Source organism: Mastacembelus armatus, chromosome 10, assembly GCF_900324485.2.
Source record: "Mastacembelus armatus chromosome 10, fMasArm1.2, whole genome shotgun sequence".
In the NCBI taxonomy this organism is placed as follows: Eukaryota; Metazoa; Chordata; class Actinopteri; order Synbranchiformes; family Mastacembelidae; genus Mastacembelus; species Mastacembelus armatus.
In genome coordinates, this window is record NC_046642.1 from 29074426 (window position 1) to 29098933 (window position 24508).

General features: G+C 40.5%; 2 protein-coding genes across 5 annotated transcripts; both read left to right on the top strand.

Annotated features, from left to right (window-relative positions):
• Positions 1-427: 427 nt before the first annotated feature.
• smad5 (SMAD family member 5) lies at positions 428-10835 on the top strand. 4 transcript variants are annotated; one of them, XM_026330220.1, is made up of 7 exons: positions 428-561; positions 3194-4141; positions 5887-6189; positions 7281-7388; positions 8237-8458; positions 8546-8802; positions 9640-10835. In XM_026330220.1, exons 2-7 carry the CDS (start codon positions 3739-3741, stop codon positions 9781-9783), a joined length of 1437 nt encoding a protein of 478 aa, XP_026186005.1. In that variant the 5' UTR covers positions 428-561; positions 3194-3738; the 3' UTR covers positions 9784-10835. The 4 variants fall into 4 exon arrangements, with proteins under 4 accessions (XP_026186005.1, XP_026186003.1, XP_026186004.1 ...); XM_026330218.1 differs by lacking the exon at positions 428-561 and adding an exon at positions 927-1082; XM_026330219.1 differs by lacking the exon at positions 428-561 and adding an exon at positions 1172-1348.
• A 614-nt stretch (positions 10836-11449) lies between these two features.
• Positions 11450-21012, top strand: syvn1 (synovial apoptosis inhibitor 1, synoviolin). The gene is made up of 16 exons (XM_026331084.1): positions 11450-11636; positions 13098-13249; positions 13404-13496; positions 13643-13795; positions 14124-14172; positions 14577-14680; positions 15071-15197; positions 15310-15409; positions 15568-15633; positions 16209-16325; positions 16573-16730; positions 17734-17880; positions 18611-18757; positions 19546-19729; positions 20000-20115; positions 20245-21012. Exons 2-16 carry the CDS (start codon positions 13118-13120, stop codon positions 20448-20450), a joined length of 1899 nt encoding a protein of 632 aa, XP_026186869.1. The 5' UTR covers positions 11450-11636; positions 13098-13117; the 3' UTR covers positions 20451-21012.
• Positions 21013-24508: the final 3496 nt, after the last annotated feature.

The window sequence follows — 24508 nt, forward strand, 5'->3', positions numbered from 1 at the left end:
CTTTAATATATCGAGTCTGTGTGCAATGAATCTATGAGTTTCACTTCTTTAATTGAACTGAAGATGCACCTGCATATATGGAAAATCAAGCAAATGTTTCACATATAATATAATTGAATGAGTTTCACAATCCATCGAAAACACTACATTGTTTAGCCTATTCACCATTACAGTTGCATAAATGGCTGCATGGTGTAGGAGAGGCAAACACTTCAGAGAAGAAATCAACAGAATTAGGTGTGATTGAGCATGGCAGTACAAAGAGGTGTTGTAAATATGCCCCCACCCCAGCACAAAGATGAGCGCAGGTTGCCCACTGGTGGGTGAACATGGACACCGCTTCAGTTATAATCTGAACATTGTGTGAAGAATCTGGACTCGGGGGGGGGGGGCAACTAATTATTAGTTTGATTAATTCAGATAAACAGATTAGGGACGCGGGAACGGTCAGAAAGACGAACAAGGGACTACAGAGGACAACATACACAAACCACAGCAGTGGCCCCAGACTGAGTGGAGCCAACAGCTTGCAAGACGTCCCAGAGCCGCAGCACGACCACCGTAAGACTTCCAACTTCGTATACACAAAAAACTATTTTAAAGACCCCATAATATGTCTGTTTTGTTACAGGTTCAGCTCTTCAACTTATGTTTGACGCCCATGAGCGCGATAGTGTAGCTGCGACTGTCAAATGTGGACCAACTGTGCTCCCTCGAACATTTTCTGATTTATGCGCAAGGAAAGCGATACTTTGCATGGAAAAGTTAACTATTAAAAGGCCTGTCTTTGGAACAGAGTATAAAACAGTGGTCACAGTCGGTGATTTGTGGTATGTTTTAGGCAATAGGTAGTAAAATCCGCATAAGTTGTAATTTTAAAGAGAGCACTAGTTTGTTAGTACTGCGGAGTGATATTTACTCCGCCTTTCCAGCCTACTTGTCTTCAGGAGCAGGAGAACATGGCACGGGGAGAAGGGGGAAGAAGTGGTGCAAAACAGGAGGAAATCTTTGAGAAAGTGGGAACTGAGGTTTAAATATTCGCAAGAAAATTTATTTTCAGACTTCGCGCGTATTGGTGAAAGGTATGTGATTAAATCACCGTTCACGTAAAATAGCAGAATTCAGCTCCTGTGAGCTACATCAGTGGGTTGCGCTGACCAGGGTCTTGCCACTTTCCCTCGAAGGGCTGGGCGAGCAGTTAGCCTAGCCTAGCCTAGCCTAGCCTCGCCTCGCTTAGCTTAGCTTAGCTTAGCTTAGTTTAGCTTCGCTTCACTTCGGCTGAGGAGTTCAGAAAGTTTCTGCGAAGAGGAGGAGGAAGGCTGAGTTAACTCAGGCTCACCGTTAGTAGGTAGAAATGTTTGGCTCATGAAGTTGTATATTGTAGAGGAAACGTCGTCTTAAAATGTTAAGAACATTAAAATTGGCAGTAGTAGATGTTATGAGGTGCCTCACTCTGCCGTTACGTTTACTAAGTTGTTAGCAGTAGCTCAGCCAGGTAGCAAATGCTACATTTACTTTAGCTTGCTACATACCAAGGTTAGCTAATGCCACCGAAGCATTGTGTTATATTATGACCTTATCTTAATATAGCCGATTAGAGGAGAAAAACATGTTGTTGTTTTTTTTTTACAACTGTTTAGGGATTTGTCCAACGATAGATGCGTCTTTCTGAATATCTTTGCTCTCTGTCCCGGGGTGGGGGTGCTTACTACTCAGCGGATCGCTGTTCCACATTGCCAAGCTTTTCATATAGAAAGCAGTGGGTCGTACCAGATTTTTCAATGTCACATCTATTGGTGGACCTTTCAAGAAATTACTGTTTACATTGGTCATTAATGTACCTCAGAAGAAATTGAGTTTGTGATAAACAAGTACTTATGCAGGCCAGTGATTTTGCAAGTAGTATTACAATAACGTTAGTATTCTTCCTTTAAACTACTACTGAAGTGTTTACCACCTCGGGTTTGCTTTTGCCAATTGCTGTGCCTTGAGCAGTTAAAAATCGTCGTCTACAGCAGCCATACAAATAGCCAGACTGTCGTTGTACACATTTTTCAACATATAAATTGTGTTAGTAATATGCTTATATTATCTTTAAACTTGGTTCAGGCTAATTTAAGCATTGCTGAGTAAATCGGCTTTAGTTCTCCACACCAGCCCCCATTAAATGTGTGACTTTTAAAAAGTGTCTTCAGGCTTGATGTGATTTTTAAGCCTTTGATGGTGAAAACATCAAGAACTATCAGTGTGAGCCATTATCAGTTTGTAGAGATGATCATCTTTATTTGAAAGATTAGTCACTGAGATTCAAATCAGCTTTGGGCTTTGTTGATCAAAGGACATCTGCTTGTTTGTCAGATCAGATGTTTTCTTATGTTGAAATCTTGTCATTGCTCACCCAACAATGAATTGATGAATCATTGCTGATTAAGAGGCCTCGTTGCATCAGGGTCTCAGACTTGTCAGCCTAATAGGAAACAACTACTGTTGGGGAAAAAAACTCAACATTTACAAGGCGGTAATTTTGGGTATGCCTCTATGTCCTATTTAAGGAGGTGTTCCTCTGCTTTTATGTGATTGTAGAACAATGAGCGGTGGAAGTGGGTGCAGTGCTGTTGGACAGCTGTGTGCTGGCTGGGAGGGATCAGGACAGAGATGGGATGAGGGAGGAAGGAGCTCTTTGTGGTCACATCTTTTCAACTAGGGCCTGTTTCATAAACTCCCAAGCAATCACTGCTGCAAGCTATATGTGTTTGACTGTCTGCTTGCTGGGACTGCCTGATATTAATTTAAAAATCTTACATCATGGTTTTTTCATAATGTGCTTAAAACACTCACTGATGTAGTAGGTGTAAACAGTAGTTTGTAGGGAAAATCATCTGAGACCTTATGCAAATGTTTTGTAAAGTTTTGAGATGGTGATTTAATATTGCATATTGTGTAGCTTGTTGTGTCGTGTTGCTGTGGTTGATAGATGCTCTTCTCAATTTCGGTAAGACTGAGGATAATTATGGAAAAAATGTGCTGTTTCAAAAAGGGGACAAATCTATCTTTTGATTAAGAACGATTGTCACCCGCTTTTTAAAAATAAATGAGTTGTGCTGTCATTTCAAAATGTTTTGAATGCTTGTTAATTTATCTATGTAAATAATGACATTACTGATCTTTTTGTTCTCATTTCTGTATTGCACAGGTCTGGTGGGGCAGAGTACTCTATTGATTTGATAGCCCTTCCTTTACAGAAGTTGGGAGTTTGTGAAGAGAAGGGGACAATATTTTATTTCTAAGCCTGTCCTCAAGCACAGGTGAGACCTGCTACGAGTCAATTCAACAGAGGTTCTGGTTTCAGCTCCTGCTGCCGACACCCCCCCCCCCCCCCTTCCATTGGTGGTGGTGACCCAACTCCGGACAGCTTGCTCCAGGGCTCTTCCTGAGCAGCAGCAGCTGCGTCCTGCTTGTTGACTCCCCTCCCTCCCCTGCTTCCTGTCCTTGGTCAGACAAGGCTAAAGTCTCCTCTCCTCTACTCCACTCCTCATCAGTTGGCTTCTTATACTCCCACACACTTGCATTCACACACTCAAGTTTTTTTTTTTTTTCTTTCTTTCTTTTCTTTTGTGTGTGTGTTGAGCAAATACTAACACACTATATAATCTACAGGGGACTTGTAGACCCCTTGGACAGACCTGGAGTAACTATCCACCACAGAGTTTTCCCCTGTTGTCCACTAGAGCCTCCACCATGACCTCCATGTCCAGTCTCTTCTCCTTTACAAGTCCTGCAGTCAAACGTCTGCTCGGCTGGAAGCAGGGAGATGAGGAGGAGAAATGGGCAGAAAAGGCAGTGGATGCACTTGTAAAAAAGCTGAAAAAGAAAAAGGGTGCAATGGAGGACCTGGAAAAAGCCCTTAGCTGCCCAGGGCAGCCCAGCAAGTGTGTTACCATTCCAAGATCGCTGGATGGCCGGCTACAGGTTTCCCACAGGAAAGGTCTGCCTCATGTCATCTACTGTCGAGTGTGGCGCTGGCCCGACCTCCAGTCTCACCACGAGCTCAAGCCCCTGGAGGTGTGCGAGTATCCTTTTGGCTCCAAACAGAAGGAGGTCTGCATCAACCCATATCACTACAAGCGAGTGGAGAGTCCTGGTAGGTACTTACTGCCTCTAAACATAGACCATTTTATTTGTTGTACTTGAAGGTTAATGTTTAACAGCTTAAAATATATAGTAACATATCGAGATACTCTATAACATAATTTAAGGGTACACATCCCATTTTTAAATTTGCTTCTTAGTGCTAAAACAAGGCACTGAAAAGACACTGTTAGGTGCTGCTATTACCAAATTGTGAATTTGTATTACTTATGAAACACACAACCTAACAACAGTATCAGTCTTTTTTTGTTTTTTGTTTGTTTTGTTTTTTTTTAAATACTGTATTAAAGCATGGGCAGCACTGTTGCCTCACAGTAAGAAGGTCGTGGGTTCGCATCCCGGCCTTTCTGTGTGGAGTTTGCATGTTCTCCCTGTGCTTGTGTGGGTTTTCTCCAGGTACTCTGGTTTCCTCCCACAGTCCAAAAACATGTATGCCAGGTTGATTGGTGACTCTAAATTGCCCATAGGAGTGAGTGTGAGTGTGTGAGGTTGTTTGTCTCCATGTGGCCCTGTGATGGACTGGTGACCTGTCCAGGGTGTACCCCTGCCTTTCACCCAAAAGAGAGCTGGGATAGGCTCCAGCCATGACCCTGAGCCAGGAAAAGCGGGTATAGAAAATGGATGGATGGTATTACAACAAATACAAGATTATATAGAGCACTGCACATCCCTTAGCAGGAGCTGGTAAACAAATCCACAAAGGTCAGGAGGCTGTCATCACAATATTCCAATATCACTAGCTCTTTTGGAGTCTTATTAGATTATATGCCTCAAGCACTCCAGATGGGGTGTGGCAACACAGAGTGGCTTACTGAATGCTTTAACCACTCAGACTAAACTCCCAGCACTCTCATATCACAGATTTCTCTCTCTTTTTCTTTTACTCACACATTACATTACATACACTCATGGATGACTCGGAGGGTCAGTCTTTCTGGCACAAGACCAGTTTGGGATTGCCAGTTCAGTATTGACCAGTTCAAGGATGGATATCATGTTGGTCAGGAGAAACTGCATATTTACAGCAAAGATTGCTGGGTACTTTGGGACAGACAGCCTTGGATCTCTGGTGCTTAAAGTCAGTTAATAGATGAAAATCAAGACTGGGGAAGCAACTTTTATCCTTTTGACAAAGCTGAAAGAAAAAATAAATATGCATGACCTCTGTGGTTGTATCTTCAACATGGTTTAGAGTAATGTTTGAGGAATGCAGTACTGTTGCTGTTTCAGCAGTACTTTATGTTCAGCTGTTTAAAAATGTCTCTGCCATCTAATTAATCTCAGAAACAGTTAGTGACACCTCTTGGCCTTACTATAATGTGTTTGTAAATATTAGGTGTTACCTTAGTAGTACACACAGGCAACATAGAATTATTTGTCATTTATCATGCAAGAATATCTTTTAAAAAAAATGTTAGAAAGTTTTGTCAGTGTAAGTGATATGTGTGTTTTGGACTGTTGAATTACTTAACCCTTAGATGCTCCTTCAATTGGGCTTTAATTTTGCACCTTCGACACGAAATAGTGTGAGGAAAAATCAAACTATAAAAATTATATAAATTATTATTATCAAAAAAATTTTTTTTTTTTTTTTGTTTAGACCAGCATCTGCTCTAATCGTACATATCAAATGTGCATGGTTCTTTTGTGCATCCTCCCCCTCCTGTGTGTTTCATTAATTTTCAATAAACCAGCTCATTGTCCCTCCCTTCCTGCCTTCTTTACTCCTTCATCCAGTGCTCCCTCCTGTCCTGGTACCACGGCACAGTGAGTTCAACCCACAGCACAGCTTGCTGGTACAGTTCCGCAATCTCACCCACAATGAACCACACATGCCCCTGAACGCCACCTTTCCAGAATCCTTCCAGCAACCACACAGTGGGGGTGGAGGTGGCAGTAGCAGTAGCAGTGGCGGAGGGGGTGGAGGGAGTTCTTTTCCCATTTCTCCCAACTCTCCATATCCTCCTTCTCCAGCCAGCAGTGGTACTTATCCAAACTCTCCTGCCAGCTCGGGGCCATCCAGTCCATTCCAACTCCCAGGTTTGCCACAAATTACACAACCACAATTACATGACCTTGGGAAAGATGCCAGACTATTGTGTTTTTCTGGATTATCGCTATCATATAGCCAGCAAGAGGGTAGCTGTTGATAAACATTGGTCTCTGGTGAATATCTGTTTTTAAAGTTGTCTAATAGGAAAAGTATTGTTAACAATTAAATGCCAAAAGGTTGAAACAAAAATTCAGATTAATCCACTCTTGTATTTGTTCCATTTGCAAAGCTGTCACTTCTTTAGGTCTGTTGACTTAGTGAATTTTCTTTACTAAAATATAAAATTTCATCTTCACCCTTGCTAATAGTTTTAATCCATACATTGTATTCTTTATCATGCTGCAGTGAAAGATGTTGTGTATGTAAGATTCTTAACACTAGCCTAACCAGGTCCGGTTATTATAATTGATCAAATCAAGCTACAGTCGTAAAGAATAAAGGAAATGCCAGGTGAGCAGTGCTTACCACAGCCAGGACTGCTGGAACAGGCAGCCTTTGTCTCATTTTTAGTGACTGAACAGAACAGATCCATCTAATATAAAGAATACTTTACCCTAATTCCTTTTGTCCTGTTCAGTAGTCTTGGTAAATTGAAGGAATGCCATTTATTTAGACTTTTCTTGTTTGAATGTGTGTGTAGATGTCTGTGCGCGCATCTGTGCGCGGTGACTGCTTCAGCCCAGATCTGCTGACACATCCAGTGGCTGCAGGCAGAAAGAGGGTTTTAATGGCAATTTAGGATTTTAGGATCTGTGCTGAAAAGCTCTGATGATCCTGGTCTTAACTCATATGTAACATAACTGTCAGTTTCCTCACTACAGTCTAACTGGGGCTTTTTTTTTTTTTGTGTTTTCCTGTGCGCTTCAATATGGACTTGAAAAGTTCATATTGCTTCACTGTTGGGAATGAGCATGTGGCTTAGCTAGTGAGGGATATGTGTAATCTGACACCATTTCTGGGGTACAGCTCCTCTGATGATTGAGTCTAAGGAGACGTATCTGTGTCCTGTGTGTCTGTAAGACCATTTGCCAGCAACAACAAATGGTGATCGTCCCTAACTACTGTCTTAATGTCTCAGCTGACACCCCACCCCCAGCCTACATGCCTCCTGATGAGCAGATCGGCCAGGAGAGCCAGTCCATGGAAACGAGCAGCAGCCTGGTGCCACAGAACGTGGCTAGAGGAGGTATGAAGCACACCGCTGTATGCAACCAATCACATTATGTTAAAAAAAAAAAAAAATAGCAAGTCCAGTTTGAAGGCTTAGAAAAATCCTGAAAAGCAGGCAAACTGGTTGTTCAGTTATTGACAACCAAGTTTTATTTCAATAAACTAGGATGCATTGCATGTGTTCATTTATATCCTCCTTCTGTACTTTCTGTTAGTTAATGGCAGAAAGAAAAGGTTATTGGGAAATTCTGAAGCACAGAAAACTGTTCCATCAACACATTCTTTGTTTTGGGGTCTTGTATTTATAAAGAGAAAATAACTAAAAAGCTGTCAGGAGTTCCTGCTAGCAAAATGAACTATATGTAATGTAAACCAATTAGATTTTTGTCCAGACTGCTGGGCAGACGGCCTTTTATTGTTTCACATGTGAAAGGAAATGTAATGCAAAACTTATTTGCTGTAATGTTGTACTGTGAAATATTTCTAAAAGAATGAGTGAAGCAATTCACCAGGTTTCCCCTTGTGGTTCTAAACTGCATTCGAGTTCTTTTTTAATTTACAGTGTTAAAGTTTTTAATATACAGGTATACTGTGTGATTTTAGGTTTGAGTTATTTGAACTTTGAATTATTGTAGTGTTTGTAATGGCAACTGTATGCATGTGTGTACTAGTAATAGATTGTTTCATATACTGCAATGGGACATCCCACAGTGTCTCATTGCATTGCAATGTCTTCTGTGTAATTGAAAACATAATAAGGAATGTTTGTGAAATATGAAGCCTTGCAGAAGAATTATATGAAGATTTTCTTAGCTACATTTATGACTCACCTGTTTTCATCTGAACTCTTCTGCAATTTCCCAGATGTGCAACCAGTGGAATATCAGGAGCCGAGCCACTGGTGCTCTATTGTCTACTATGAACTCAACAATCGTGTAGGGGAAGCTTACCATGCCTCATCAACCAGCGTGCTTGTAGATGGGTTCACTGACCCTTCAAACAACAAGAATCGCTTCTGCCTGGGGCTGCTCTCCAATGTCAATCGCAACTCCACAATCGAAAACACCCGCCGACACATTGGCAAAGGTATGATGATCAGTCGCATACAGCATGGGAGGCACATAGATGAGATTTGGTCATTTGAATGTTCAGTGATCTGTCTCTGTTGACCAGGAGTGCACCTGTACTATGTGGGAGGAGAGGTGTATGCAGAGTGTCTCAGTGACACCAGCATTTTTGTCCAGAGTCGTAACTGTAATTACCACCATGGCTTCCACCCCACCACTGTCTGCAAGATCCCCAGTGGATGTAGTCTCAAAATTTTCAACAACCAGGAGTTTGCTCAGCTTCTGGCCCAGTCGGTCAACCATGGTTTTGAGGCTGTCTATGAGCTTACAAAGATGTGTACCATTAGGATGAGCTTTGTCAAGGTAAGGCTTCATGAATACAAGGACACAGAAGGGAACATTAAGCGAGAGCATTTAATAAATAATATTGTCCAGGGTGTCCGCGGATCCGAAAGTCTTAAATTCCATATTATAAAACTAAGGCCTTAATTAGCATTAAAATGTCTTAAATTCGCGTTTCAAAGGTCTTAAAATGAAATCTAACCGACTCCATGAAGAAGATTTTATTTTCATCTTGAAATCAATTTGAAAGCCTTTCGCGTATTTGTTACGCAGAACGAAATAGGCGTTACCAACTAAAATACGCGTTTGAGGTGAGTTTATTTAACACATGCTTTCCGGCAGCTGCGTGAACTGCGGGAAAGTTTGTCTTTTTTAGTCTTTTACCATGGGTAAATGTAAATTTAATGACAATTGGTTACAAAACCTTGATTTTGCGCTGTGGTTAAGTCCAGTTAGTGGCAACATGTTCGAGGTCCAGTGCAGGCTGTGCAAAAAAAATGTAAACCTCGGAACAATGGGTATGAAAGCTTTGGAGACCCACATGCGGTGTGAATAAGACAAAGCAGCTGTGGAAACCTGTCGGAAAACACCTGGCATTTTATTTTTGTTTTACTCAATAAATCAAACGGTGTGTAAACAGTTTATATCAATAAACAGTGTGTTATGGGATTTGGTTGTATTGTGGGATGTTTTATTTTATTTCTACAAAATTGGTCTTAAATTTCATTCTGCGTGGTATTAAAAAGGTCTTAAAAAGTCTTAAATCTAGCTCTTAGAAACCTGCAGAGACCCTGATTGTCTTTATTTTAACTTTAGGCAAATGTCATTGTTATAACATTTGTTGTGCCTCTTTACAAGGGCTGGGGAGCAGAATACCACCGACAGGATGTCACCAGCACCCCCTGCTGGATCGAGGTGCACCTGCATGGGCCCCTCCAGTGGCTGGACAAGGTGCTAACACAAATGGGTTCTCCTCTCAACCCAATCTCGTCTGTGTCCTAATGATTGAGGCCTGGGAGCTCAGGAGATCCACATCCCTTTTAAATTTTTTTTTAAATTTTCATTTTATTTTATTTTATATATCCCCCCCCCCCATAAGCGAATTTATAATTTAAGGTGGTCTTAATGACTGAACTGTTTACACTTACTTTGGGAAGGGATACGGAACACTGGCTAAAAATTCAACCACAGCAGCAGCCAGAATTTGTTTGTTCAGAGTAACGTTACATGCAAATACCTGAAGAAAGAGTGGATTAAGGAATTTCCGAGCAGCAGTAATGACATGGACACACTACTGCTTGACAATACTACACAATTGCAAGAACTGAGGGCTCTGTTGTCAAGCTCGAAATCTATCAAATGTTAATTTTTTTGCATCAAGTTTTTTCTCAAATGATTTTATTTCTATGTGCAGTTTTTAAAGAAGCAGAACTGTTTCACTACTCTGCCTCATGTCCGACAGGCAAATTGAAATTTTACTCAACACTTTTCTTACATTGTGTCTCAATGCCGGATATTTACAGTAAAAATATTGACAGTTAATGTTTACCATTAGGCTCAGATATAACAAGTGCTTTCTTTTTATAGTATCTACTGCTAGAAATGAACACCTGAGCTACTGCCTTTTAAGAAAGTTATGTATGCCAACCTGATAGTTTTTGATGTGGGAGCGGAATCACTGAACAAGTTTAACATGGCATAAGCTAACAACATTGTGAATGTTACATCTTTTGGAATAGAACTAGTCATTTATGATATAATCAGATAATGGACATCATCATCATTACTGATTTCTGTTTGTACTCTCAAGTTCAAGTAAGAGTGACTGTATTTTCCATACTCACTATATTAACAATATTGTGCACTCATGGATTTTGTGGAGGCATATTAAATTTTGGCATGGGTACCAAGGCATTATGTTGATAGATAATTGACTTAGCTCAATGAAATAAACAGGTTATTTGTTAACAGTGGTTCTTTGTTTTTGTGCTTTGGTCGTTATCACATTTTTGTAATATTTGGCTAAAAGAAGCAGTAAAAATATTTAACATGGACAGTGTGGAAATGTGTTGAATCAAATGAATCTACCAGGACAATACTACCACAGTTACAACTGTAAACAGTAACTTGCCATGCTAATAAAACACTGATAGATTTCCAACATATCACTGCCGATTTACTTTTGATATAGTTGGTGAAATTAGATAAAATTTCAAACAACCACATTGACGGATTTAAATTATTTGTTGGTACGACCATAGGAAACAATGAAGCCAATGGTGACTTAAGGACTGAAATGTTGACGATATGGTGGTTTTTATGTTTAATATAAATGTACTGGAATAAAAAGCGATTTATAGTCCGGAAAATATAGTGCATCTATGGGTCACACTGGCATGACGTAATCAACCAGCCAACTTCTAATTGGTCCACGTTGGTAGGTACCGTAAATCTCATAGAAGATGAGTATCTTACAAATTCAATGCACAAAATACATTCACAAATACGACCCATACAATTTTAACTTTAAAGCAAATATAAAAATCCTGGCTAGGGTCAATTTTCTAAATGCTTTTTATACCAACTAACTGTCAGAAAACAGGCAACGTGTCACTGATACGTAGAATTTCTCTTGCGTCAAATTATCTCAGCAGCCGGATGTGAGGTGGCTCCCAGTGAACAAGCCAAAGATAAACACGTAGCCAGACAAACAGGGGCGAGGATAATATATAATATAGACGGGCTAGTGTTAAAGAATGGAAATGGTGTAGGTGGTGAGAATATAGAGATTGTAGTAGTTAAGGAGAAATCTGTCAAATTGAGCAAGGAGCAAGTCTTCCGCAGACATCGACTCGGTAAGCTTCGCAGCTGTAACGTTACCAGCTAACATTAGCTAACACCAGCTAACTAACCTAATTAGCTACCTGTCTTTAATACTACCTGGACTAAAGTAACGACACTAATACAAACTAATATACGTACAGACAGCTTTTTAGAAGTAACGTTACATCACTATCTAACGTTTACAAGCTGACGGGTCTCTTTCTTTGAAAGCCTTGTCGAGATTAGTCGGATTTGTGACAACTTCTCTTATTTTGTGTTGCCTTAAAGTCCTGTCAGTGACTTCTTAAAGTGTGCTAGCTCCAGTGGTCATTTTAAAGGATTATTTGCAGTTAGGATTGGCACTTTGCATCCAGTCTGAAACTCTTCTCACCGGATCTTACAGCCATGTTGGTTAGCCAAGTGCACTGAAGGTGTGGTGAAGGTAAAACTCTGCAGGAGCTCTTTGCACTTTTAAAAACACAAGATCAAATTAAACATGTTGACCTGCTAGCTTCAGTAATGCTTGACAAAAGGTCATGTCCAATTTTATATACATGTGTGTAGTTCAATATCACAAATCACTAATTTGCCTCATACAGCCTCAGATTAACAAAGATCTGAAGAGACCCAAGCATTGTCATTTAGATTTCATTATCCAGGTACTGGATTATTTATAAAATTAACAGTTTTTTGTACTAATCAACAAAATAAATGATATGTTGTTGATACATAAATGGTCATCTTCATTACTGGTATTTGGCCTCTGGTTATATAGTAGACATTTGACTAATTTGAAATTCCCATTGGGGTGTGTCAACACTGTCATTTAGAGTTTGGCTGCTTGTCCACGGTAGTTGTTTGAATGCCTTTAAAACTGTAAATTGTATAACCCAGTTTTCAGAAATCAGCAACATGAACTTGAAAGTTAGAAACTTAAGCTGTTAAATTGCGGTTGTATTCTAAACTAACCCTAACCCTGCATTTTTCAGTTCCCTAACCTCTCACTTCTCTGCACATTCTGATAAAGTCAGAGGGAGAGAGAGGTTCTGGCTGCCCCATTAAAGGAAGCACACATTCCTCTAAAAAAATACAAAAAAAAAAAAAAAAACACAGAAGAATAGACATAAAAAAATAATGCATCAATGCCTCCCTAAAACCCACAAATATTTTTGACTTACTAAAGGCTTAGGCTTGCTGAGGATGCATGTGACACTTTGGGATTGTTTCTCAAAAACTCAGTTTTGACCAGAATGACCAGATAGCTTGCACAGCAGAGCTCTCATTATTGATGTCTGTTTTCAAAGGTTTGTGACCATGTATTTTATTTTTTCTTGTCTGTATAAACCAGATTAAATCAAACCTAGCAGATATATCTCATTAAGAGCGTTTCTCTCCAGTTACCCATCATTTGCATGTTGCTCTGCAGCATCTGTTATCTTTCACCTGCAACAACTTTGTCTCCTTATCTTCCTCCTTCTGCTTCCTTTTTACAGTATCTATAGCTGAGTCCAAAATGGTGCGAGCAACCTTGGTGACTGCCACCAGTCTGGTGCTGACCGGGGCTGTGGTTGCACATGCTTACCTGCTCAAACATCAGTTCTACCCAACTGTAGTCTACCTCACCAAGAGCAGCCCCAGCATGGCGGTAAGAGCAGTACCAAAAAGCTGGAATTTGGTTGAATTATTTGAGTTCACTCATATTAATACCTTCATGTTTGGTAATATTTCCTAAAAGGTCATATCAGTGACTTTTTGACCAGTAAGATTTGCATGTGTATATGTTTCTTTTATTGCATCAGGTTTTGTACATTCAAGCCTTTGTGCTAGTGTTTCTGCTGGGGAAGTTCATGAGGAAGGTCTTTTTTGGACAGCTAAGGGCTGCCGAGATGGAGGTAGAGTTCTGTTTACATTTATTATTTACAGATTTTATTCATAACACACATGAACTTTAGTATTTAATGCATGGCCTCTGTTTAAATGACAACGGTGGAGCCAATCAGACTGTTTTATATTAATGGTCTTCCCTCTCTGCCATCAGCACCTCATTGAGCGCTCCTGGTACGCAGTGACTGAGACATGTCTGGCATTCACTGTCTTCAGGGATGATTTTTCGCCTCGCTTTGTCGCCCTCTTCACCCTGCTGCTCTTCCTTAAGTGCTTCCACTGGTTGGCTGAAGACCGGGTAGATTTTGTGAGTGTTAACAGAAAAACAACTTCCTCATTTTCTCAAGAAAGTTAATCTACTGTATGAAAATATAATACAAGTAGACTGTAGGAAAGGAAAGGAAACATGAGACAGATGACGTGTGGCTAAGACTTAAACAAACATTGTCAACTGACATTGTGTAGCTGATAATTCAGTTACACATTTAGCGTAAGTGCCCTTTCTTTACTGTGAATCAGAAATTTCCACTCTTTGAAATGTATACCCTGTCTGGAGAGGGCAAGGTAAGTGCAGGAGCTTTAAGTACCATTATAATAATGTGTAATTCTGTCATTTTAATCTATTTTTCTGTCAGATGGAACGGAGTCCAAACATATCCTGGGTTTTTCACATGAGGGTATTATGTAAGTACATGCTATCAGCCACATCACATATCTTATTCTACCAGCTCCTCTAGGTTGACATTTTTTTCATCCCCCTCTGTGTTTCTCTTTCATTTCCACTAATTGTACTGTTTAAACAAGTCTTTCAGCTAAACGAAACTGTTTGCAAATCATGCTTTTACCAGGCCAGGTGCAACATGACATGAACAGATCAGAAGACAATTTTGTTAAATTTGCTGTGAAATTCATTCTTATCTTTACAATAAACATTGATTTAACGGTTGCATTCAGGAGAGCTGTATATTGTATGCGTGTATATCTTGAACAAAAGCAAATACCCCTTTTCCACATTTCTGTATAGGCTCTTCATATAAAGTAAGTACTACAACCCCCCTTAGAAGTATTTTTTTCTTTATTTCCTGCAGCTCTCATGGGACTGCTGGGTGTCCTGGATTTCCTGTTTGTCAACCATGCCTGTCACAGCATCATTACCCGAGGAGCCTCGGTTCAGCTTGTTTTTGGATTTGAGGTTTGCTGCGCTATACTGAAATTAAATTTGAGCTCTGCATTTTTAATGGTCAACAAAAGTCTTATTCAACTCACCTTTGATCCTTTCTTAACAATAATCCTTACGTGGTAGACCGAGTCCTTTCACTCCCCTCTCAGTCTTTGTTGATGTTTTCATCTGGTCGCTGAGTTGCTTAGTCCCACAGAAATAGTATCTAGCAGTTTGAATTGAAACTTAAATGATTTTTTAAAAAATTTTTTTTTTATAGAACAGTGGCTTCCACTTAAATAATCCATGAACTTTGTGTCCTGTCTTGTGTTCAAACTTCATGGTTGCAGTAGTTAATATGCATGCTAGTGATTTGAAAACCTTTTTCAAATAAGGTTTCTCCTCCCTGTGTGTGCACCTTAGTATGCCATCCTGCTGACCATGGTGCTGACGACCTTGATCAAGTATGTACTGCACACTATTGACCTGCAAAGTGAAAACCCCTGGGACAATAAGGCTGTGTACATGCTCTACACTGAGCTTTTCACAGGTTCTATTATTTTTTTAATTCTATTTTTCTGTTTTTTAACTGTGTGTGTGTGTGTGTATAAAAATACTGAATATTTGCAACTATATTAAAACATTTGATGTTTTAATTTCAGGTTTCATCAAAGTACTACTATATATTGCCTTCATGACCATCATGATAAAGGTTCACACTTTCCCCCTGTTTGCAATCCGCCCCATGTATCTGGCTATGAGGTGAGTGGCTTTGTGGTTCTGGGTTGTGTGATGCTCAGAAGCTATATTCCAGTACTTGATTTGCTTCTGGAAAGGCAGTTGTTTTTTAATCAGACATTATTTTTGATGTCATAGTTAAGGTGTGCTTTAGGTCTTGCATTGTTTTGTCTCCCAACTAGGCAGTTCAAGAAAGCTGTAACAGATGCCATAATGTCACGGAGGGCCATCCGCAACATGAATACACTGTGAGTAAAGTTTCCTGATTGTAACATGTTGCATTTGTAAAAATCAGGATTTTCACCATTTTTTTCCCCACTGAAAACGCTTTCATTACATTATTCATTCACTTTTCTATTTTTTATGTATTAATGCAACTTCCTTGCTCCTTCATACAAATTATATCACTTAGTATATAGTCCACTGCTAATTCAAACCAGCTTCAGCTGTTTAGCAGCCAGAAACGCAGTTTAGCTCAGGCATTTTTCAGCAGTCAGCAATCCCAACGCAATTTCTTCAGAAATTGCCTTTTCTAGTTTAACAATAATATCTATTCTCTGTTTAGTGCTACTATTACACAGTAATTTTGTCAAGTTCTTATGCAAGCCATTTAGTTTGCGTAGTGTACATTTTAGGTGTAAACATTTTTTGGTTAGTTTTTCTCATCTGTAATCTCAACTTTCATGGTAGCAATCATCTAGTCTTTAGTCAGGGATTTGTGGGGACATATAGACAGGTAGTAGAAGACCAAATAAAAATCTGGATAAGTGCTCTGACTAGAACTGCTGTTTATTTTGTTTGTGATTGTTTATTTTGCATTCAGCTATCCTGATGCTACTCCTGAAGATCTGCAGGCTTCTGACAATGTCTGTATCATCTGTCGTGAAGAAATGGTCACTGGAGCCAAGAAACTCCCTTGTAATCACATTTTCCACTCCAGGTAAGTCCTGTGGTAAACAGTCAGAATCACCAGGAGCGATTCTAGACTGCAAACGGGCAACTTTGTTAGACATGGTCAGGGTCTGCAGCAACCCATGTTAAACACTTCCAGTGTTTAAACAGAAAACAAGTCTGTGTGACAAATTAAACAAGACTGTGTGACTTTAAACAAGAAGCCTTGGTATTGTGTTTATTTATGATCTTGTAGAATTTTAAGTAATGTTGTGGCCCTCCGTGTCTCCCAATAGCTGCCTACGCTCCTGGTTCCAGAGGCAGCAGACCTGTCCTACCTGTCGCATGGATGTCCTCCGAGCGTCTAATAACAATCAGACACCAGCCCCAGCTCAGGCCCCACCCCCTGCACCTCCAGCACCGGCCAACGCCCCTCCAGCCCCACCTGCTAATGGTGAGAGCCAAAACCAGTACGCATGAGCACAATCTCCATGTTCCTGCTGCATGACCGCTGTCCACACTGAGGTTATTAGTGATGCAGAACACCTGTCATGTGGGTGCATTCAGCTTTAAAATTATAAAAGAGAAAAGTGGAGAAGAAGCATTCCTCTAAAACAATGTATGCAGTACTGCACTTGTTTTTGTTGGAGAATAATGAAACATCCACCCATCCATCCATCTTTTTCCGCTTATCCGGGGCTGGGTCACGGGGCCACTAGCCTAAGCAGGGATGCCCAAACGTCCTTTTACCTCAACAATTCCTCCAGCTCATCCGTGGAGGGACACTGAGGCGTTCCCAGGTCAGCTGAGTGATATAGTCCCTCAAGCGTGTCCTGGGTCTTCCCCGGGTTCTCTCGGTGGGACATGCCCGGAACACCTCCCCAGCGAGGTGCCCAGGAGGCATCCGGTACAGGTACCTGAGCCACCTCAGCTGGCTCCTCTCGATATGGAGGAGCAGCAGCTCTACTCCGAGCTCCTCACCCTATCGCCCGGCCACCCTGTGAAGGAAGCTCATTTTAGCCGCTTGTATCTGAGATCTTGACGTTTCGGTCATAACCCAAAGCTCATGACCATAGGTGAGAGTAGGAACGTAGATTGACCAGTAAATCGAGAGCTTCGCCTTTTCGCTCAGCTTGGTCTTCACCACAAAATGAGACAATATCAGCGAAAAGTTATGCACACTGAGTTGTTTTCTGTATATTCATCCAGTGTAGTACTATGCACTGTGATGTGCCAGAGTCAGACAGTTTTCAATTCTATGCATAAGGGCTTTAAGTTTTGAATAAATTGTCCAGAAATCCTGGTTCTATATTCGAACAAACGCTACTTTGTCAACCTTTTCCTGTTAATTAGGAAGCAGCCTTGTCAATAATACTGAACTCTGCAGAAAGTGTTAAATATGTTTTGACGAGTCCTCTGGTGAATGTACATTTTAACTTTTTCTGTTTCCGCTCCAGTGGCTCCGGGCATGTTACCAGGTTTTCCTCCTGGCATCTTTCCCTTCTGGGGCCCCTTCCCGGCAGTGCCCCCTCCTGCTGCAGCAGTTGCAGCTCCTGGTGCCACTGATGCTCCACAAAGCAGCACAGAGACTACACAGGCAGCTGGTAAGGATCCCTCATACAGCCTCATCAGTTGTTTACAATAAAGATTGTTATGATTCTGTGATTGTAAAACAAAAAGGAGGTCCCAGTGTGATCACTACCATTTACTGATTTGGATTAGATTAGATAGATATGTTTAGATTAGATCCACAAGGGAAATTCCTTAGTTACAGTAGCTCAGTTACACACAGACACTCTTGAAAAATATAAAATAATAATAAAAAAATGAAAATAGAATAATAAAGCAGAACATACAACATTTGCATATATAAAATATACACACATAGAAGTAAATATACACTATATACAAACATAAATAGTCAACACCACAGAAGAGACAGTGGAGGATGATGAAGTCATCTGCTGCAAAGGGGGGAGTTATTAAATAGAAGGATGGAGAACGGTATGAATGAAGTCCTGTACCGTTCACTGACAGCGGAGTAGCTGAGACAGCTGACAACAGCTCGTTGTGGGTGTTTTGTGTGATTATGAATCCAATGACTTAATTTAACGATCTAATCACAGACGTTGAACATCCTGTGTTCAGTTGTAGTTGATGTGCTTATCCTAGCATGTTCCATCACTGGGTGATTGCATGTAGCATCTTAAACCCATTGCTCCATGGCCTTTGCACCCGCAAATGGAGTATCAGTAATTGTATTGTTGTTTTTTCCGAAATATGTGAGTACTTAGCAACTTCCAAGATCATTAAAATGTAATGTATTTCCCTCAGGTACGAGTCAGCCCACCTCATCTGCTGCAGACACAGCTACAGCAGCTTCCGCTCCAGGATCAGCAGTCCCAGGCTTCCCCATGTCCTTCCCACCTCCTCCCTTCCCCACCACACCATGGCTCCCCATGCCACCACCTCCTCCTTTTGGTAAGGACAGTCACTTTTTCCATATACACAAGTTCAGCTTATCCTTTGTCAATTGTTGTTGCTCTCAATCAGCCAGTCAAATTTATTTGTATAGCACTCACCAAGACAACAGCCAACCTAAGTGCTCAGCAACAAAACAACAGGATGCTAGAGAAAACATAAGAACAGGAGACATAGACAAATCACTACCGCCACACTATTGGCTTGAGAATTCCAGTGTAAACAAATAAATTTTTAATTTAGGCTACAAAGTGGCCAGGCAATGGTAATGGAATATTGTTAGGGAGGCTATTCCACTGATTACCCACCCGTCCTAGACTGAGGAATTTTGAAACTAATCTGAACTAAAAAGTTACAAACAAAAAGCAGAAGCTTAAAATCAATCATAAATTGGATTGGGAGCCAATGTAGAGAGAATATTTGTCAGGTAATGAAAAGAGATGATTGGTGTATTCCAGCGTACAAAGCATCACAATAACTTAAAAACGTGTATTACCTTCTCCAAGTCATGAAGGGAGAGAAAAGGTATTACCTTGCTAAAATTCTCAACTGGAAAAACCTAGTTTTAACGCCTGCATTAATTTGTCTATTGAATTATAAGTTTATTGAGATCACCTGAGGTCAGTTTAAATTATTTTGTTTATTTTTTGGCCATTCATACTGTATGTTTAATATCAGATATCTAGTCTGCAAATGTTCGTAAAGACTTGACAATGTTTAACTTAGCTTAGCTTATTTGATCAGTCGGCATGTCAGTGTCACAGTTTATTCTGTCCTCTCCTCTCTAGTGTCGTCAATGCCTCCCCCTCCTCCATCTCTGTCCCAGCTGTCCGAGGAGGAGCTGAGGGAGCTGGAGGCTGAAGGCCGGCGGGGCCTTGAGGCCAGACTCCAGTGTCTACAAAACATCCACACCCTGTTGGATGCTGCCATGCTCAACATCCACCACTACCTCAGCACGGTCGCCACACTCACGTAACTGACCTTACTGACTCTTTTGCCAAATTAAAGTTAAAACACTTATACTAGAGCCTCATTTTTGTATTATTTTCTAACCAGATTTGTTTGGTCTCATATCTAGTTATTATAATGTGGGAAGCATTTAATTACCTTCAATGAAGTTGGAGTTTCCAATAAATGGTCACATTGTCTGGAATGATAAAATCCTTTGCAAAGATGGAAAAGTGTTATCTTTCATGTTTTCCGAGAACTGAAACTTTCAATTGAATGCTTCATTGTCCACAGCCCTCCTCGGACTGAAGGCAGCTCTGGAGAAGCCAGTGGGACAAACCACACTGCATCATCCCGTGCAGTTGGGAGTAGTACAGAAAGTCCCAGCCAGGAGAAGAACTCCGCCAGCTGTAAGTAACCTAACAGTTCACATCAGGTGCATACTGTGTGTGGAGAGAGCCAAGGCAAATTAATCAGAAACATGGGACACTGATTTGCTACTTTTTAAAAAATTTTTTTTAATTTTTTTTTTTTTTTAGCTGATCAAGTGAGCGGAGCCACAGTGTCCTCTAATCAAGCTGACTCCACTACGTCTGCCTCAGACACAGAAAGAAAAGAAAATATTGATGAAGGAGCATTGGAGGATGACAGCGAGCCGAACGCAGCTGAGCTGAGGCGCCGGCGCCTTCGTAAGCTGGAAACAGCAACATCGTCATCATCATCATTGCCACCTCCAGACAACTGATCCATGTGTGTTGTGACTCACATATTGCTCTGGACTAACAGGGACTCTGGATGTGAATAATCTGGTGATAGTTTGACGCTTTGATTCTTCATTGCCCCTCTTCCTCATGGCTCTCGCCTTCCTGTCTGACAAGTTGGACTCAGACTGCCAGGAGACACAGTGACCTATTTATCTGGACTGTTAGAAGATGTATTAGAAAGTCTTTGACTTTTTTTTTTTTTTTGGGTGTTTGTTTTTTTGTTTAATTCAGCTTTCTGCAGTATGAAGGTGTTCCGATTCATCACATCCCCATGTTACACAGAAACTGGACCAGCGCCCAATCCAGTGGATTCAAATTGAAGGAAACTAATCAACTTTTGTTTCCTTTAACATGCATCACTCTTATTTTTCCTGGATTATCAACATGTTGCCACTGCACACGCTGTAACATACTGATTTATTTGAATGTGTACATACTGTATAAAGAGTTTTAATAGGATGACCTGTACATAATGCAGAATAAAGTGTTTGACTGACATGGCAGTGGCACATGCTCTATGTTGGTTTGTGTGTTTTAAGTAAAGCACTTCTCTGCAGGCTTTCTAGTGGTGCTTTTATGTTGCTTTTAAACATGTCAAGTTCAAACTTAGTAACAGCTACTACTTAGACCTTCTCTTAAGTTAGTTTTGTATGTTTTAAGAAGTCTGCGATTCATTTTTGTCATTCAAAAACTGTTGCTGTGCCAGAATCTTTCTTGTGTAAGAAAATCCATACACATCCAGAACTGCTCAGACTAAGTCAGCAGCCTTGCTCTTAATATTAAAGCTAACCATTTTTTTACAGCTGTACTTGTAGCATTTTCTCAGTGTTCATAGTCTTTTGACCACTGAATTAATATATATGTGGATGTCTTATACCTTTTAAAAATACATATAGAATACAATATCTGCTTTTAGTCAAGTCCTCAAAGTGCTGAAAAGAAAAAAATGAAAGCAAATGGATAGATGAATGCTTACGTTTCTGACTTTAAATTAAAAACAAAATTTACCATGATTATATGATGAGATATGACAAACTGTACTGATCCCCAAAGCAAAATTCAGGTAGTCTTGTAGTGAAAGTAATAAATAGTAATTCAATTCAATTCAATTCAATTTTATTTGTATAGCGCCAAATCACAATACAAATCATCTCAAGGCACTTTACAAAAACTAAAACTAAAACTAAAAACCCAACAATTCCCTTATGAGCAAGCACTTGGCGACAGTGGAGAGGAAAAACTCCCTTTAATGGAAGAAAAAACCTCCAGCAGAACCGGGCTCAATTTGGGCGGCCATCTGCCTCGACCGGTTGGGGTGAGTGGATAGAGCAGAGAGAAAAGAACAGCAACAATAAACAACAAATAGACACTGCAAGTTGGTGGGGCCAGTAACTGCACATCAGTGATATACAGCTCCAGGACTAGGGACACCTGCAGAAGGTACAGAGAGAGAGAGAGAGAGAGAGAGGGAGGGAGAGAGCACAAGGTTAGTGACATTCAATGGTGGAATATACATGTGAGGGGGGAGGAGAGAAGAGAAGGGAGGGGAAGGGGGAGGGAAAGGGGGGGGGGGGTAGGGTAGGGGAGCTCAGTGCACCGATGGTCCTCGGGCAGTCTAGGCCTATAGCAGCATAACTAAGGGATGGTTCAGGGTTGCCTGAAGCCAGCCCTAATTATATGCTTTGTCAAAGAGGAAGGTTTTAAGTCTAGCCTTAAAAGTATAGAGAGTGTCTGCCTCCTGAACCCAGACTGGGAGCTGGTTCCACAGGAGAGGAGCTTGATAACTAAAGGCTCTGCCTCCCATTCTGCTTTTGGAAACTCTGGGAACCACAAGTAGACCTGCACTCTGAGAGCGAAGTGGTCTATTGGGATAATATGGTACTATGAGGTCTTTAAGGTATGAAGGAGCTTGATTATGAAGGGATTTGTATGTGAGAAGAAGGATTTTAAATTCTATTCTATATTTTACAGGGAGCCAATGAAGAGAAGCCAATATAGGAGAAATATGATCTCTCTTGCTAGTTCCTGTCAGGACTCTAGCTGCGGCATTCTGGATTAATTGGAGGCTTTTTATGGAGATATTGGGACATCCAGATAGTAATGAGTTACAGTAATCTAGCCTTGAGGTAACAAATGCATGGACTAGTTTTTCTGCATCATTTTGAGACAGGATGTTCCTAATTTTGGAAATGTTGCGCAGGTGAAAGAATGCAGTTCTAGAGACTTGTTTTATGTGTGAGTTAAAGGACATGTCCTGGTCAAAAATAACTCCAAGGTTTTTTACTGTAGTGCTGGAGGCCAGGGCTATGCCATCTAGAGTAGCTATAATTTTAGAAAAGTTATTTCTGAGGTTTTTTGGCCCAAATATAATGACTTCTGTTTTCTCCGAGTTTAAAAGTAAAAAGTTACTGGTCATCCAGGCCTTGATGTCAGTTAGACAGGCTTGAAGTCTGGTTAACTGGTTTGTGTTAACAGGTTTAATAGATAGATATAACTGAGTGTCATCTGTATAGCAGTGGTAATTAATAGAGTGCTTCCTAGTGACATATCCTAAAGGAAGCATGTACAGGGTGAACAGAATCGGTCCTAGCACGGAGCCTTGTGGAACTCCATAACTAACTTTTGTTCGTGTGGAAGGTTCATCATGGACATGAACAAACTGGAATCTGTCCGATAAATAGGATTGGAACCACTTTAACGCTGTTCCTCTGATACCAATCACATGCTCCAGTCTCTGTAATAAGATGTTGTGGTCAATGGTGTCGAATGCTGCACTAAGGTCTAGGAGGACAAGTATCGAAACAAGTCCATTATCTGAGGCTAAGAGAAGATCGTTGGTAACTTTCAACAGTGCTGTTTCTGTACTATGATGTGCTCTAAATCCTGATTGGAAATCTTCAAATAGTTCATTCCTGTGTAAGTGGTCTGATAGCTGCTTAGCAACATGTTTTTCTAGGATTTTAGAAATAAATGGCAGGTTGGATATTGGTCTATAATTAGCCAAGACTCCTGGATCAAGACTAGGCTTTTTGAGTAAAGGTTTGATTACTGCAGTCTTAAAGGCCTGTGGTACGTAGCCTGATACTAGAGATAAATTTACCAAGTCCAATAAAGATGAGTTGATTAATGGCAGGGTGTCTTTAAGCAGTCTAGTCGGGATGGGGTCTAAGAGACACGTATTTATGGTCTATAGGAGCAGCAGATGTGGGGAAAATCAAAGGAGTAGAACCAGTTAAAATAACACCAAAAGGAACCTTCAGGCCCTTTCAAAGACAATATCCACTAACACCTGAGGCTGCTGAAGGAATTAAACCAGTATTTGACTCATTACTAAAAGCAGGCATTATCAGAGATACCTAGAGCCCCACTGGTACCAGCCCACACACCCTGCTGAATAACGTCAAGCCCAGCTCAAAGTGGTTCACTGTCATTGATGTGGCAAATGCATTTTTCTCTATTGAAGTTGACAAACAATGATAATTCTGGTTTGCATTTGAGTTTTCAGGCAAAAGATGGACTTGGACGTGGATTCCACAGGGTTATTGTGAGTCTCCTACCATCTTTTCCCAAGTAATGTCTGCTAACTAAGTTAAGTTTCCCACCTCCTGCAAGAAGTCAAATACGTATTTGTATGTAAATGAAATTTGGATATGCTCTGAAACACAAGAACAATGCAAAACAAACACCATAGCTCTGCTTAATTTTCTAGCAGAACAGGGACACAGAGTGAGTAAGAGCAAACTAGTTGTAAAAAAAAAACAAAAAACGGTTAGTTAGATACCTAGGTCACGACCTTTCACAGCAAGGGAGAGCTCTAGACTCAGACAGAAAAGAAGCTATACTTAAAGCACCAAACCACAAACTAAAAGACAGATGATGTTTTTCTTAGGTATGACAAACTTCTGCAGAGCATGGATACCAAACTATTCAGAGTTGTCTAGTCCATTGTTGAAACTGATTTATGACACACCTATGGAAACTTATGATAAAATAAAATGACTGAAAATGCATAAAAAGCCTTTGATGGTCTTAAAAAGAC